General features: G+C 38.2%; 1 protein-coding gene across 5 annotated transcripts in view; it reads right to left on the bottom strand.

The window, feature by feature from the left end:
* SNAP23 (synaptosome associated protein 23) overlaps positions 1–17151 on the bottom strand; it is a 45390-nt gene that overhangs the window by 10290 nt on the left and 17949 nt on the right. For 3 of the 5 annotated variants that reach the window (XM_027553646.1, XM_027553647.1, XM_027553648.1), the window contains 5 exons: positions 10971–11074; positions 10358–10399; positions 9886–9934; positions 9061–9178; positions 4127–4159 (listed from right to left, as the gene is read on the bottom strand). In XM_027553646.1, the coding sequence (XP_027409447.1) occupies positions 4127–4159; positions 9061–9178; positions 9886–9934; positions 10358–10399; positions 10971–11027 (299 nt within the window). In that variant the 5' untranslated portion in view covers positions 11028–11074. The remainder of the gene's footprint in view (positions 1–4126; positions 4160–9060; positions 9179–9885; positions 9935–10357; positions 10400–10970; positions 11075–17151) is intronic. The other 2 variants (XM_027553649.1, XM_027553650.1) reach the window with 1 other exon arrangement.

The raw sequence follows: 17151 nt of genomic DNA, 5'->3' as shown, positions 1-17151 counted from the left end.
TCGGAGAGTCTTAGCACATAAGCACTGGACTGGGACAGGATTTGTGGGCTCTTGGTCTAACATGAGTTCCAACCTCCTCAACCTTAAAAAAAATGATATTTGAAATTCCTTCAACTTCTGAGAATTCTTCCTTCAATTAGATATAAGGGGCATAAAGTATAAACAGATTGTTTTAATATGATATTGTGAATGAGGTTCAATAAAAGCATAATTTAAAACAAAATCAGACTGGTTATCAAACTCTTCCTCCTTAAGAGGACTGGATCTTTAAAGACGTTCTTCAAATATCAAAGGGAAAAGGTGCAAAAAGCTGACTTCAATTGAATTTTCATATTTATTTTCAAATGGGTTGGGAAAAAATGCTATACTGTTTTCTTTAAGCATTTATGACATGTTCTGCACGTTTACAAAGCAGTGATCTTTATATGTTGTTGATGGCATACCATCATCCCTTTTCAGTACCTGTATTCCATGTAATAAGGCTTGCTTAAGATCCTGCCACATGCTGTTACCATGGAGTTTCTCCCACTGAGTTGTAAAACCTTAAAAGATACCTGTTTTTGAGGGCACTGTCAGGCAGCTGTGTATCTAATAAAAACAATAATGATTTAATTAATTTGCCTTCCTTCAAAGGGTCTTAAGTGCCTTAAAAGGTACTATTTCCCAAACTTGACTGAGCATCAAAGTGAACTGGATGATTTTGAAAACACAGGTAAATAGGCTACGCTCTGAAGATTCTATTTCAATTTGTATGGGGTGGAGCCTAGGACTATTCTATTGTCACTATGGTTTTATTTAAATTCAATAGGTCACTTAGCTGCCCAACCAGGGAAGAGAAACACTAAGAGACTTCCAATCTGTTGCAGAAGGAATATTTTAAATTATTCTGGTAGTCTACCTTAGTATTTCTACGTATTGGGACACTGAGGAATTAATCTGGAGAAAGCAAATGTATAAACAAGGATTTTTCTAAGCCACAAGATTTATAGTAAATTGGAGGAACTAAAAAGCCTCTTGATGAAAGTGAAAGAGGAGAGTGAAAAAGTTGGCTTAAAGCTCAACATTCAGAAAACCAAGATCATGGCATCTTGTCCCATCACTTCATGGGAAATAGATGGGTAAACAGTGGAAACAGTGTCAAACTTTATTTTGGGGGGCTCCAAAATCACCGCAGATGGTGATCGCAGCCATGAAATTAAAAGACGCTTGTTCCTTGGAAGAAAAGTTATGACCAACCTAGATAGCATATTCAAAGGCAGAGACATTACTTTGCCGACAAAGGTCCGTCTAGTCAAGGCTATGATTTTTCCAGTGGTCATGTATGGATGTCAGAGTTGGACTGTGAAGAAAGCTGAGTGCGGAAGAATTGATGCTTTTGAACTGTGGTGTTGGAGAAGACTCTTGAGAGTCCCTTGGACTGCAAGGAGATGCAACCAGTCCATCCTAAAGGAGATCAGCCCTGGGTGTTCTTTGGAAGGACTGATGCTAAAGCTGAAACTCCAGGACTTTGGCCACCTCATGCGAAGAGTTGACTCACTGGAAAAGACTCTGATGCTGGGAGGGATTGGGGGCAGGAGGAGAAGGGGACGACAGAGGATGAGATGGCTGGATGGCATCACCGACTCGATGAACATGAGTTTGGGTGAACTCTGGGAGTTGGTGATGGACAGGGAGGCCTGGCGTGCTGCAATTCATGGGGTCATAAAGAGTCGGACACGACTGAGCGACTGAACTGAACTGACTTGAATTCTAATCCCAGACCTGTCATTCAGTAGGTATAGAGTCTCATGCAAATTTCCATCTCTGAGCATCTTTTTCTTATATATAAAACTAAGATAACAATATTTATTAATTCACAGAGCTGTTGATAATTGATGTAAAGTTATTCTGTAAGTATTAGACAAATATATATATATATTTTTAGACATATTTTTGTTCTTTCATTTCAACCTCAATCTGATCCTTAGTTAAAAAGTTCATGGCTTTAAGTGCACAAATTACCAACTGGCATGTTTATTCTTCTCACCCATTACCATTCCTGAGCTTTGAGATCTACAACCAGCTGAAAATAACTGGAATATAGCTATATAAAAACACAATGGGGCCAGGGTTGTTTCTGGTCTACAGAAAGAAAGAAACCATTCTGATTTGCAACAAAACTCCTCTGCATAACAAAATTAACAGCCCCTCTGGGAAAAAAATTAGATTTCATAATAAAATGCTTAGGCAAATTTGTGGTAGATTTTAATGTAATTAAGAACTCCCATCTAGAAAGTTAGATTTACCTCGACTATCAGTTTTGAAGACTTTAATAATCTTTGTTGTGTTACTCACTCAATTATGTCTGACTCTTTGCAACCTCATGGACTGTAGCCTGCCAGGCTCCTCTGTCCATGGAATTCTCCAGGCAAGAATACTAGAGTGGGTTGCCATTCCCTTTTTCAGGGGATCTTCCTGACCCAGGGATCAAACCTAGGTCTCCTGCATTGCAGGCAGATTCTTTACTGTCTGAGCTACCAGGGAAGCCCAATTAATACTCTTTAAGTACCACATTTTTTCAGATAAATATCACATTCAAAAAGGGCATGATTAAAATAAGAATTTGAAATACTCCCTAATTTAGGAAGCTGCTATAAATCTGAACACAATAACCTAATAATTTCTCTTTTGAGCTTTGATTGTCAACATTAGTACTAACAAAAATAGCAAAAAGAAAGCCCAGTATTAGCTATAATTCTTTCATACCAAAGAGAAAAGGGATCAAACAAATATCAGTTGTGGGACTTCCCTGGTGGTCCAGTGGTTAAGAATCTGATTTGCAGTGCAGAGGACATGGAATCCCACATGCCTTGGAGCAACTAAGCCTGTGCGTAGCAACTACTGAAGCCCATGGAGCCTGCAAGACACAGGTAGAGACTCCATGTGCCACAATGAAAGATCTCACATGATTCAACAAAGACCCCATATGCTGCAACTAAGACCCAATACAGCCAAATAAATAAAATTTTTTTTAAATACCAGTTATAACGATTACAAGGGTGTGCATGTGTGGGGAGTGACCAGGTTACAAGAAAAAAGAAAAAGAAGAGCAAGAAACAGAGGGTAGAAATCAAACAATTTTCTAACATTTAACTATGGTCTTCAAAGTTCCCATAAAGATCCAAAATTAAGGAGTCAAATATTATAATAAGCAGTAGGCTAACTGGAGGGTTAACTTCCATAAAAAGTTAAGATTGGTTAGCTCTGCATTAATTCAATATGAAACCAGAGCAAGCTAACATATGACATAAAAGGTATTATGAAACAGGTGATAACATATAAAGAAGGCATACCTTTATTTTTTAAAAGAAGATACTAGATATGGTAACATTTTAAATTTATACCCGCCTTGTTCCAAATGGCATTTAAGATGACTTACATTGGCAATTAATTCCTCAATTTGGTAGTGGCCTAAATCATGGGGAATCCAAAATCATTAGAAGCAATACTTTAACTGAGGAAATCTTGATTCTGGAGCCAGAAAAGAATAGAAAAACCTAACACAAGATAGGAAGCTGAAATCAAAGTCCATGTATTTAGACTGAATCCCCTTACCTTTATTCAGAACTAGAATGCAGCAATTCTCTATAAAGATCAACCTATTTAAAACTTCTTAGGAAATTTTAGGGGTGTTTTAAGTTTTCTAATCTTAAATGTTTTTTAGCAAAAACTTAGTATCAAAACCATTAGTCAAAGGATGTTATTATAAATTAAGATCTTTTTGTCAATCCAATCTTCTGGCAAATAGCACTCATCAAGAACAAATTCACTTTACATTACACACCACAGCACAGCTTTTAGAGTCTCCACCATTCACAAAATCCATGCACATGCACAGAAAAGTCATCTGAAGCATCACCTTTAGACAGCAGGTTAACAGCCCAAACTGCGCCACAAGACCGCATCTTACAGTTCCCTTTGATCAGTTACTGAGCTCAGCTTCTGATGTTAAATCTTCATTTTTAGTAAGCAGATTAGAAAGGAAGAGATTAAGTGAGAGAATGAAATGCAGAAAGTAGTGAATGCCATTCAAACAGAACAGAAGCAGGTTTGGAGTTTTCAAAACACAATGCATTTAAATTCCTGCCTGATTTCATAGAAACAACCAACATCTGAGAATCTAGATAAAAAGAAAAACAAGAAAACTATTTAAACCAGTGTATACTTCATTTTTCCTAAGAATGTCTGAATAATGATATTCTGTCCTAAAATTATGAGAATTAACATGAAAAGAAGGCAAAATATTCAATACTTTGTATCTCCAGTGAGTAGAATGAAGGAATCACTCATACGTTGACTAAAATACAGTAATTCAATATTTATTTTAACAAATCAGAGCTGAATCTTTATACCATAATATGACTTAAGATTCAATAGTATAAAACCTGTAGTACCAACTTTCAACTTCTCTAGTAAGGTTGCCCAGAAATACCAACCTGTCTTGAAACTATGTGCCATTATGTTTGGCAATATAAGCATAGAATGCAAAGAGGCAAGTTAAGACAACAGACTACTTTGTCTGACAATGGTTAAACTGGGACATTAGGCAGTTTACAATTCTAAGACTTCCCATTTTAAACCTGCCTCTTTTTAAACTCTTGTTAATTAGAATTTTGACTTAACAGTTACTGACAAAGAGAATTTCCCAGTGGTCCAGGAGACTCAGCGCTTTCACTGCTAGAAACCAAAGTTCAATCCCTGCTCAGGGAACTAAGATTCTGCAAGCCACAAGGTGAAGCCAAAACAAAAAAACAAGTTATTGACAAACACATAACATTTTTAATAGGGAATCTGTGCTTTTTGCTTTTAGGATTCAAATAGTAGCAAGCTAAAAAAATGGCATTTATTCACAGTTTTAAAGTTTAATTCTGGTAGTTTGTTTTTAAATTCTAGTAGTCCTTTAAAAAGAATGAGCTGAAATTAAAATTTCCTTCTCTTATAATACAGGGTTCTGTTAAGTGAAGCTATTTCCACATTTTATTAGAAAAAGATCTGTTGACATGGCTTCAGTGAATACCAGTGAACAAAAGAAATCTCAAAGAACAAATCTACTGAAGACATTTTCTAGATAGCAATACCTCTAACAATAGTAGCAACAAAAAGCTTCATTCTTTTCTTGCCAGTCAAGCAATGTAGCATCACACAATTAAAAACTAGAGCTCCGTCTGGTTTTGAATCTCAGCTCTTCCACTTGCTAGCATAGCATTCTGGTGCCTCTGTTTCTCCATATGTAAAATGGTGATAGTAAGAGAAACTATCTCATATTAAGGTTACTGTAAGGATTACATTTCAAGTGTTCAGGACAGTAAGAACCTAAATTAATATATAGGCTCACAAATCTCATCCAAACCTTTGGATGAGGACATCTTGAGCAGTACCACATAATCACGTATATCAATATTTCTGCAGTGAAAGAGATTAACATTACACTAAGTGGGATAGATTATTAAACAGCTTCAGTTCAGGTTACATCTTGTAGCCTAATTTAAAACAAACCTTTGGCTTTCAGAAATTTTTAGATTTCTAAATGGCAGATAAGAGATTATGGACCTGAGCTGTTATTACTAGTACCATAATTAGTACTAGCTTTATAAAGAAAACTAAGATCCTGTCTCTGCCTTGAGAAGCTCATGTTATGGCTATTCATATGATAAGTCTAACTGAAATACAGATTAGCAGATAAACTTAGAAAGATCACGCCCCTGGCAGGAGTGAAAGAGACACCATAGAGGGCAAGGTCTCAATGGTATAAAGGAGAAATGGGTGAAAGGAAGGCAATTAATATCAGTCTTTAAATTGAAATACTACTCTCTTCTCTTCAAGGAACAACTGTTTTGTTATAGAAGCCTGTTCATTCCAGATGTTATGAAGAGCTTTCTTCTCCTGACCCATTAGGAAAGGGCTCTGCTGATGTTAGAGGCTGAGAATGGACTGCTTTAAGAACATACTCTACCTAGTGTCCAAGAAAATCCTGCCCATGTTTGGCTGGGTACACAAAGAAAAATAAAAATAATACTTCTATAGCTCCATTTTTCCCACCTTCTATGATATCAGACTATCTCAGGATTCATTCAGAGATAATTTGCTCTAGGTTCTAGAGAGAACTTCCTCTTCTTTGCTTTTCTCTTAATACCTATCTCAAGGAAGTTCACGTACTATTTTTTCCCCCTGAACTCTTCTAAGAGCGTACACAGAACATAGGAGAAAAGCACAAGTGAGTGTGAAAACCATAGTTAAGAGTTTAGATCAAAAAGTCTGTGTGTTTCTAACTTGTTTGCTTAATATGTTAAACCCTGATTTACAGGTGATTGCTACTAAAATATACACTTTTGGAGAGTCAACCAAGGTCTAAACAGGTCAACAGACTTGTCTTTCTTGGTTTCTTATGCCCAAACACTAAAGCTGACCAATAAATAATTTAACTATATTTTCTCAGGTAGAAATAGCACAGAGAATATTGTCACATGGAAACACTTAACTGAAAGTATGACAGAACAAAAGCTCCTCCATTCCTAACTCCTTTAGAGGAGTAAAAAATGCTGAGTCTGTAAACCTTTGTATCTTGGTCTTGCTTTATCACAGCGGCTGAGACAACTGGATAGTTACAAAGCTCTTTTAAAAGTGAATATGCTCAGCAGAACAGATAGTCATTTAATCTCCAGACAATGTCATTTTGGCCAAAGGTGAAGTTCAAAGTTGATGGATGACTTCTCATCTTTGTCTGAATACACATATTATTTGTCAACACATGGAGGTTGTTTTACTCAAGATTAAGGAGAGAATTGAAATATTAATAATAAAGTCACTAAAATGAATGAATTCTTTTTTTGTCAAGTATTATCTCATACACTATACACAAATATTTGAAGACTTCTCATTTCCTAGTTTACTAGAGGCTTCAAATCTTCAGTCTTCTTTGATGTTTCCTTCTTCACATTTGACACACAATCAGTTGGCTTCCCTGGTGACTCAGCTGGTAAAGTGTCTGCCTGCAATGCAGGAGACCCGGGTTTGATCCCAGGTCAGGAAGATTCCCCTGGAGAAGGAAATGGCAACCCACTCCAGTACTCTTGCCTGAAAAATTCCATGGACAGAGGAACCTGGTAGGCTACAGTCCATGGGGCCACAAAGAGTTGGACATGACTGAGAGACTTCACTTTTCTTTCTTTCTTTCTTTCAGTTGATTTAAAGGGAATCCGACTTACACTTTTCTCTCTAATTAATGATAAGGTTATAGCTCACAGGCCTAGTTTACAAAACATTCCTAATTGGTCTCCTGGTGTGCAGTTATATCCTCCACTCCAATCAATCAACCCCTTAGGATGGCATTCAAGTTCCTTTACTGCCTGCTGCTGCTGCTGCTGCTGCGTTGCTTCAGTCATGTCCGACTCTGTGCGACCCCATGGACGGCAGCCCACCAGCCTCCCCCGTCCCTGGGACTCTCCAGGCAAGAACACTGGAGTGGGTTGCCATTGCCTTCTCCAATGCATGAAAGTGAAAAGTGAAGTCGCTCAGTTGTGTCCGACTCTTCCCCATGGATGTGAGAGTTGGACTGTGAAGAACGCTGAGCACCAAAAAATTGATGCTTTTGAACTGTGGTGTTGGAGAAGACTCTTGAGAGTCCCTTGGACTGCAAGGAGATCCAACCAGTCCATTCGAAGGAGATCAGCCCTGGGATTTCTTTGGAAGGAATGATGCTAAAGCTGAAACTCCAGTACTCTGGCCACTTCATGCGAAGAGTTGACTCATTGGAAAAGACTCTGATGCTGGGAGGGATTGGGGGCAGGAGGAGAAGGGGACGACAGAGGATGAGATGGCTGGATGGCATCACTGACTCGATGGACGTGAGTCTGGGTGAACTCCGGGAGTTGGTGATGGACAGGGAGGCCTGGCGTGCTGCGATTCATGGGGTCGCAAAGAGTCGGACACAACTAAGCGACTGAACTGAACTGAACTGAACTTCCTGACCCCATGGACTGCAGCCTACCAGGCTCCTCCGCCCATGGGATTTGCCAGGCAAGAGTACTGGAGTGGGTTGCCATTGCCTTCTCCGCCTTTACTGCCTACTTATGTCTTATTTTCCACTTCTTCTCAATGTGAATCATGTAGTACAGTTGAGTCAAGCTCCTCTGTAGTCTTTATTTACATTAAATCTTCCACAGGAAATGTCTTCCCACTTCTGCCGGGCCCATCAAGATCTTTCTAATTATTCAGAGCCCAACTCAAGTCCACTCTCTCCTATAAGATGAACTCCAAACTAACTTTAGTAGTTCTGTACCCTTAGCCTCCATGGCACCCCACTCCAGTACTCTTGCCTGGAAAATCCCATGGATGGAGGAGCCTGGTAGGCTGTAGGCTGCAGTCCATGGGGTTGCGAAGAGTCGGACACAACTGGTGACTTCACTTTCACTTTCATGCATTGGAGAAGGAAATGGCAATCCACTCCAGTGTTCTTGCCTGGAGAATCCCAGGGACGGGGGAGCCTGGTGGGCTGCCGTCTATAGGGTCACACAGAGTCAGACACGACTGAAGTGATTTAGCAGCAGCAGCAGCAGCCTCCATTGATATCATAGATCTAGCACTAGATTTCTATAGCTTCTACTTTCTGCTATTCTGTCTCATTTATCCAACCACATGGTAAGTCCTTTGATGCCTTGGCCATCCCTCTTGTGCCCACCACAGAATATATGTTTTATTAATTCTCCTTATTTGAAAGGAAAACACACTAATTTCATCCTGCTATGTATTATCCAGATGGGTATTTCCCAAGCTTTTCATGTATTATTTAAAAATGTAATTGGGACTTGATTGAAAGATTGATCAAATTTAAGTGATGGTTTTCAGTGAATGTGCCTATTTACATAAAAAGTTTGATCTGCCTGAAGGAGAAAGAGATTAAGTTGATCTAATCAAGTTCCTTATTTAGGCCCTGCAACACTTACTGGGGGCTGAGAGGGGGGTTCTGAGGGTGATACTCTCACTTTAGATTTATTTGAAAAAGATTTTGATTTATCAACTCACCTACTACATGGGCATACACAAAGGCCACAGCACTTGTTGAGTTCTGTTAAAGTCTTCTCTGCTTCTCTCATATCTTCGTTTATTTGGTCCATGCCTTCTTCTATGCGTTTTAGTTGTTCTAAGAAAAGTTGTGGAAGTTAAATTTTATGTTACATTCATGCTGCCAATCAGAAAGTGCTATTATTAGTATAACGGAAGAGCAAACTTTAACCTCGAATCCACCAACAATTCATCACAGTGACTATATCAGGGCCAGATGGCATTATATGCTGTCCAGCATTTAAAAGTCTTTCACATACCGATCCTAGGGTATCTGGCCTCTGTGGATAAATTTGTTCTAAAGAAATTTGTATAACAGGAGCATGTGAGGATTGGTTTAGGCCTCACTAGACTAGATTCCTAGCATTTCTATTACTGAATAGGCTCAAAACCTAAAGACTGTCCTAAGAGGAATAAAAACTAGACCAGCTTGCTCAGGGCCAAATCAAATGCAAAGTTTCCAATTCCACAAGGATGTAACTTGATTTCTGAAAATGATGAAAGAATATCATAATGTCCAGGACACAAATGACCAGTGCACACAATAAGCCCTGCTACCTAATAAATAAATACTTGGTGGACAATGGGATAGTGTGACCTCCCACCCCAAATAGGCAACAAAACATGATATAAATTAAATCAGAAGAAAAGAAGCAAAATATCACTCTTATCTTACAAAGGAAAGGTACTCCCAAAGGCTTAATTAATTTTAACTGTGGCTGATTTGAAAAGGCTTTTTGGCATTCTAAATCAAATCAAGAGTTCCTGCCAATGACTGCAACTCACCCCCTTGTTCATCCAGCATAGTGATAGTCTTGATTCCTGCATCCTGTGACTAAAAGAAGGGAAAAAAAGCTGATAGCACAACCAAACCAACAGAAACAAAAGCTACAAGGTCTGAAAAACATCAAGGCAGAAACATTAGAAACTTAAGTTCTCAGAGGATTAGAAGAAAACTAACCTCCCCAAACCAACACACCTTAACATATTAACCCACCCCCACCCCCCCACCCCCGCCAAATAATTAAGTCACAAACTCATGGTGAATTGTTTTCCCTGTTACATTCTAATACTATCACTTAGAAAAGCCAAAAAGGCCCATTAGTGCATGGTTTGACAATTTCAGCAATTGCCAATTTCAAATAATAAAGCTTATTGATACAATATCATTCTGATTCAACAGTAATTCCAGTCTGTGTTATCAGAATTCCTTCTATACAGTTTCTATACTTAACTTGATGATTAAACACTTTCTTACCTCAATGGCTAAACCCAGGATTCTCCTTGTACTTTCCAGAGACTAGGAAAAAAAAAAGAGTTTTAGCATTCTAAAATATGTAGCACAGCCCCACCCCCCAAATCTGATCACAGGCCATATTCATGATGATGCTACTTTATTTTTAAAGATTGCTAGCGCATCCACTCCTCCCTTCTTTAAAATAAAAAATAAAGCTTACTAATATAATTTTAGTTATTTTCTTTCTACCAGATGCTTAAGAGAAAATTTGAAAGAGTATAGTTAATGGGATTTATAAAAATGTAATGTAGCAGAAATCCAGGGATATTACACAGATATTAGAAAATTCTGTTAAAATTAAATGTCCAGAATTCTTCATCTATATCTTTGTTCTAAGTTACTATTCAGTAATGACTATTTAAAAAAAAAATCATACAGACTGTTTGCATTTATTTAGTTTTTTGATGAGTTGACAAAATAAGAAGCTAGTAGTAATGGCACTCAAGGGCAAATGCATTCTTTGATATAAACAGACTAGGGAGAGGCCAAAATGGTCTTCTAAGAAGGTCCTCTCATGCTTCCACTGTGAAAATTGAAAAGAGAATTAATGACCTATTCCAAGTAAAACTTTTACCTCATCAGTAACCTGGTTAGCCCTTATCTGAATTTCTTCTGCTGAGAGATTATCCATGGTGAATTAAAATTCTTGATAGGTGCAGAAACTGAAATGTGGATATTCTGTAAGAATAAGAACACAAAACTAAGCTTATTTGAGCAAAGAATGTGGAATTTAGGATACTTATCTGGAAACCATGATAAAATAAACCTATCTAATATCTATCTATCTACATCTTACAGGTGAAGAAATTAAGGCTGAGAGATGGTAAACAAATGCTAGTTAGTACTAGAGCTGAATGTAAAACTCAGGTTTCAGGACTTTCAGGAAAGCACTATTTCTAATAGGAAAGTGGTCCCTCTACTTTGAGAAGGAAGGCATTATTAAAAGACAAGCTTCAAGAAGCTATCAAAATGAATTCCTGGTTGTAGAATGTTCTTTGTACGCTGTTTGAATATAGAAAAGCAATAACGTGAAGAAGTCCAAGCCAGGTAGTATTCCTTTAGTAAAGTAATAATATTCAAAGTCATATGCCTACAGAACACAAGGACCATTCTAAAAATGTGCTGGTCTTCCAGGCTTCTCATCAGAGAAAATGAAATACTTTCATTATTAACAAGAAAATGATATTGCTGATACAAAGAGCTCAGAAAAGAACTAGTTTTTATTAATAGTAGACTCTCCCTTTCCAATTAGTATATGGTTTGTTATTTTAGTGAAGTCCCTAAGACTTAGTAACTAAGTACATAGTAACTTAGTAACTCATAGTAACTCAGGAAGTGACCTCATAGACATCCAAAGTGAAACATAAAACTTTTAATAGGTAAAGATTCCAAGAGTCCTGCCTTCTAATTATTAACAGTGATACACTGTGTATAGTATTCCTCTTTGAGCCCTCCCCTGTAATAGTAAGCACTGTGTGACTTATCTAGGTTGTGTTCTTTTTATTACATTTGCTAGCTTTGTAGTGAAATGTTGAAAACCAATTATATAAAAGCCTTTTGTCAACAACACATAAAAGTGTGGTTCACATTCTGGATTTATCATCAGGGGACATCTGGCAATATCTGGAGAATTTTTTGATTGTCAAGAGTTGGGGGGTAGGGAGAAGCAGTGTTACTGGAATCTAGTTGGTAGAAGTCAAGGATGCTTGCTAAACATCCTATAATGCTCCTTGGCACAAACCTCCTACAACAAAGAATTGTCTGGCCCCAAATGTCAAAGTGCTGAGGTTGAGAAATCCTGCCGCGAAGTACACTCATTGACAAGTAGAGAGGCTTGTTAACTGCGAATATACTAGACTGAACTCTTGGAGGGAAAGGATTTTGTTATGTCTTTGTACCTCTAACACCTAACAGGATCTGACAGTTGGTACTCCAGTAAATGTGTGCTGAATGAACAAATAAGTAGAAAAACAAGATGTACTCTCAAAAGTGTTTAAGTGGATCTTTAGAAACAAAGTGACATATAATAGTAGCACAAAGCCTTCAAATAAACAACAGAACCACAAATCAAAAACTGCCATAACATGTGTATGATCTAGAATAGCCTGCTGGTCACATACAGATCTTTTTAGTCACATCCATAGCTAACCAACACTTTTATTAGAACCATCTAAAAAAAAGTGATAGGAAGGCATTACATTTAGAGTTTTGTTTATAATTCTACTGTCCTTTCTAACCATTTCAAGATTTAATTTAGATTTTGAGCCTTGATTAAAGACATTAATGCTCATAAAATTATTGCTATTAAAATTATTAAACTGCCAAAGTTGCAAATTTAACCTCACATCTTATGTGCCATAGTATGACTTGTGGCTCTAGCAAAAGGTTCATATACTAAGATACATAATCAAGATATAGGGGCTTCCCAGATGGCTCAGTGGTAAACAATCTGCCTGCTAATGCAGGAGATATGGGTTAGATCCCTGATCCATGAAGATCCCACATGCTAAGGGGCAACTAAGCCTATGCGCCACAGCTTTTAAGCCTGTGCTCTAGAGCCCAGGAGCCGCAACTACTAAAGCCCATGCGTCCTGGAGTCTGTGTTCTGCAACAGGAGAAATTACTGCAATGAAAAGTCCACATACCGTGCATGGCAACCTAGAGAGCAGCCACCCACTGGTCACAACTAGAGAAAAGTCTGCAAGCAACAGTGACCCAGCACAGCCAAAAAACAAAAATAAATACAAAATTTAAAGAAAGATATAAAGGTGTTTCTTAAATTAAGAACTGATCATTCATTAGATACAAGTATAAACAGAACCACATGTTTTATTACTTTGCTCACTGTTCATGAAACTTTAGCTTTAATCACATATGTTCATGTTACACACAATTTCTCTTTTGTCAATCTTTCATAGCTGTAATTATGAAAAGAAAGGAAGCTGCTTTGTACCCCCTCATCTTTTTTGTACACTTTTCCTTTCTAGAATACCCTCCGGAGAAGGCAATGGCACCCCACTCCAGTACTCTTTGCCTCGAAAATCCCATGGATGGAGGAGCCCGATAGGCTGTAGTCCATGGGGTCGCTAAGAGTCGGACACGACTGAGCGACTTCACTTTCACTTTTCACTTTCATGCATTGGAGAAGGAAATGGCAACCCACTCCAGTGTTCTTGCCTGGAGAATTCCAGGGATGGGGGAGCCTGGTGGGCTGCCGTCTATGGGGTCGCACAGAGTCGGACACGACTGAAACGACTTAGTAGCAGTAGCAGTAGCAGAATACCCCTTTCTGCCTGCCCAGGCAGCCTTGTGCTTCCCCATTACTTCCTAGAGCCCCTACAAGGTACCTTTATAGCCAGTTCTTCCTAGGCAGGATGCTCCAAAGTTATCTGTCCCTGTCATATAAAACTCCTAAATGCTCCACAATGCAGAAAGTGATAAGAAAAACAATACACACTAATCAATTAGTACCTGGAAATGATATCCCTATTAGGTTTTCCCATGTAGTACCCTATGGGTAGAAAAATATTTGGCAAGTAAGGAAGCTCAGATCTCTCAAACTGGGTAATTTTTAATTCCACTCCTAGAGGTGACTCTTGCTAATTACAAGTCAGTATTTGTTACTCTCCTAGTAAATATGAGCAAAACTCCATGTAGGTTCAAACAGAGGCTTGAATGCAAAACTGACCTCTGTCAAACTTGAAGATTCCATTGTCTTGCCTTAATTATCAAAAAGGCAGATTAAAAAAAAAAAGGCAAATATAGCTGGGAAGCAGATGTGAAGAGTCACTCCTGGCACAGCAATGGTGTCATCTTGTAGGACACACCCTTTAACTGAACTCAAAGTGCTGCCTAGTACTCTTTGGTTCCTCGCTAAGCAGATGACACACAAGACAAGAAACAGACTTCTGTAAAGTTCTCACATGTTTGGCATGCTGGTATCAGGACAGAGCTGCCTAAGACTGCTCTACTCTGGAGTTTTGAGGGTGTTGAGCACATGATTTATAGTAAACGGGAGTGAGAGAGACAAAGCAGAATTGTTAAGGGGAAGGCCCAAGAGAGACAAAGAATAATACTCCCCAGGCTTTTTTAGCCTTTACTAAACTGCTCAGACGGAGAAGGCAATGGCACCCCACTCCAGTACTTTTGCCTGGAAAATCCCATGGACGGAGGAGCCTGGTGGGCTACAGTCCATGGGGTTGCTAGAGTCGGACACGACTGAGCGACTTCACTTTCACTTTTCACTTTCATGCATTGGAGAAGGAAATGGCAACCCACTCCAGTGTTCTTGCCTGAAGAATCCCAGGGACGGGGAAGCCTGGTGGGCTGCTGTCTCTGGGGTCGCACAGAGTCGGACACGACTGAAGTGACTTAGCAGCCGCATCAGCAGCAGCAAACTGCTCAGAAGTGTCAGGCACGGTGTATGCTAGAATGAGCTACACAGCTTTACTCATATTTATTATCTCCAGAACTTTTTCTCATGAAATCGGGAAAGGCTATCCAGAATGTTAAGGAGAATTAGAGAAGAGGGAGGGGAAGGAAAATGAAACATCACTTGACACAAAGATCCCATTAAACTTACTTTTCTTAGGCATAATCTAATAGATTAAATATCTGTGTCGTTTTCCCAGTGCTCCTGGGATCTTATGCTGTTTGTGTGCCTTTGATATGAAAATGTAAGATTCTACATGGTACTTTTATACCCTATTTTCCTTATTATGGTTCATTTGGGCTTCCTACACTCCTAATTTACCTTTCTTAACTTCTTTTCTATTATAAAACCTTGGGGGAGAGGGAAGGAAGAAATGCTCACAGATCATGTACTATGTGTCTGTACTCATCTAAGTTATTCATATATGTTCATATTCATATTATCTCTGTTATACTACTTTATAGGTGGGGAAACTAAGGCTGAGTTTACATAATTTGCCTAAGGTGACTGAGTCAATAAAGACCAGATTGATTATTCAAGGCTGAATTAACTCTGAAATCAAGGTTAGTTCATGGTCTAGTAAACAGTCTTACTGCTGAATGCACTGTCCCTTAATAAGATATGAGAACTGTTGAATATAAGAAAATAAGCTAAGCACTCTACCTGATGACTCATTTCAAAATTTCAGATACTTTCTATAGTAATACCATGAAATCTTCCACAGACTCAAAGATGGTTAAACTAAATGAAGAATTAGAAAGACCAGAGTAATCATGGTTTTCAGCTGTTTTATAATAATTTTGAACCTGAAAAATATCTATACTAATTTAGAAAAAGAAAATACTAGTACTGGAAAGAAGGAATACAAAGAACAAAGGACTTAGAACTTAACAGGAGATCTAGGTCTTCATTGATAAAAATGGAGAGACAGGAAGTAATGAAGAAATAGCACCTTAAATCGATTCCTGACAAGACCAATATAAGAATGATTTTATAAGGTATTAAGTCAGTTTATACCAGAAAGCAAGGAGTTTGCATTAAGATATTCTACTAAGTTAGTTTCCTACTTTATTCCTTCTCTTAAAGTTAATCACAATGTAAATTTCTCTATGAGTTACACAGTTATTACTGTACTCTTAAGAGTTTGATAAAATTTGCAATTCTCTTTGGCATATTTTGATTAGACTTTCATGGTAACCAATGTATTTACAAGTAGAAACTTCCATTCAGAGCAGGTTAGCATAGTGGTGAGTAGCAGGAGCTCCAGCAGCCAAATTCTGATCCCAAAATATATTTGCTGTGTGACCTTGGGCAAGCTACCTGTCCCCACTAAAGCTCAGTTTCAGCATTTATAAAATAGGTAACAGATCTTTCAGACCTATTGAACAGATGTAAGGCTTTTTTGGTAAAGACTAAAGAAAATGATCCGGGGACTTCCCTGTTGCTCCAGTGGTTAAGATTTCACCCTGCAATGTAGGAGACATGGGTTTGATCCCTGGTTGGGGAACTAAAATCCCACATGCCATGGAGCAACTACTGAGTCCAAGCACTCTGGAGCCCATCGGCCATAATTAGAGAAGTCTGGGTGCTGCAATTAAGACCTGACACAGCCAAATAAATTAAAAAAAGAAGCTATTTAAATAAAAGTCTGCAGGATTTTCCTTAAAATAATTCGAAAGTAAGGAGATGAGTGGGAGTTTATAGAAGATGTAAGAATGGCCATGATCACTGAAGCTGGGTGAATAATACATGGAGGGTCATTATGTTGCTTTCTTAACTTTTTATTAGGAAAAAATTTTTAAATATACAAAAAAACTTGTAAATGACAGCTAACTTTTTAATCATCTTTATTCATCATTTTGAAAGTCTAGATAGTGGGTAGGGGATTGAGAGGACTCTAACTACAATGGTTGACACTTATAAAGCATTATACATACATTATTCTAGAAACAAAAAATATATATGAATACACATACACACATTCATTTAATCGTTACAACACTTAGTCCATTAAGGCTGCAATAACAAAATACCAGACTGGGTATTTTATAAGTTCTTGTGAGGACCCTCTTTATGGTTTAAAGCTGGAGCATCCTCACATGGTGGGAGGAGCTAGCAACTCGGGAGTCATTTTTACAAGACACGCATCCTACTAATGAGAGTTCCACCCTCATGGTTTAAGCACCAACCAAATGCCCTATCTACTAACACCATCACATCCTGCAATTTGGATTTTAAACATAAGAATTTTGGAGGGGAGGACACACAAATATTAAGACCACAGCAAACACTATTTAATCCCACATTTTACATATGTACAAAC

The sequence above is a fragment of the Bos indicus x Bos taurus genome, chromosome 10 (assembly GCF_003369695.1).
Source record: "Bos indicus x Bos taurus breed Angus x Brahman F1 hybrid chromosome 10, Bos_hybrid_MaternalHap_v2.0, whole genome shotgun sequence".
NCBI classification, from domain to species: domain Eukaryota; kingdom Metazoa; phylum Chordata; class Mammalia; order Artiodactyla; family Bovidae; genus Bos; species Bos indicus x Bos taurus.
The sequence above is the reverse complement of the archived record's forward strand: the minus strand, read 5'-3'. Positions and strand labels throughout refer to the sequence as shown.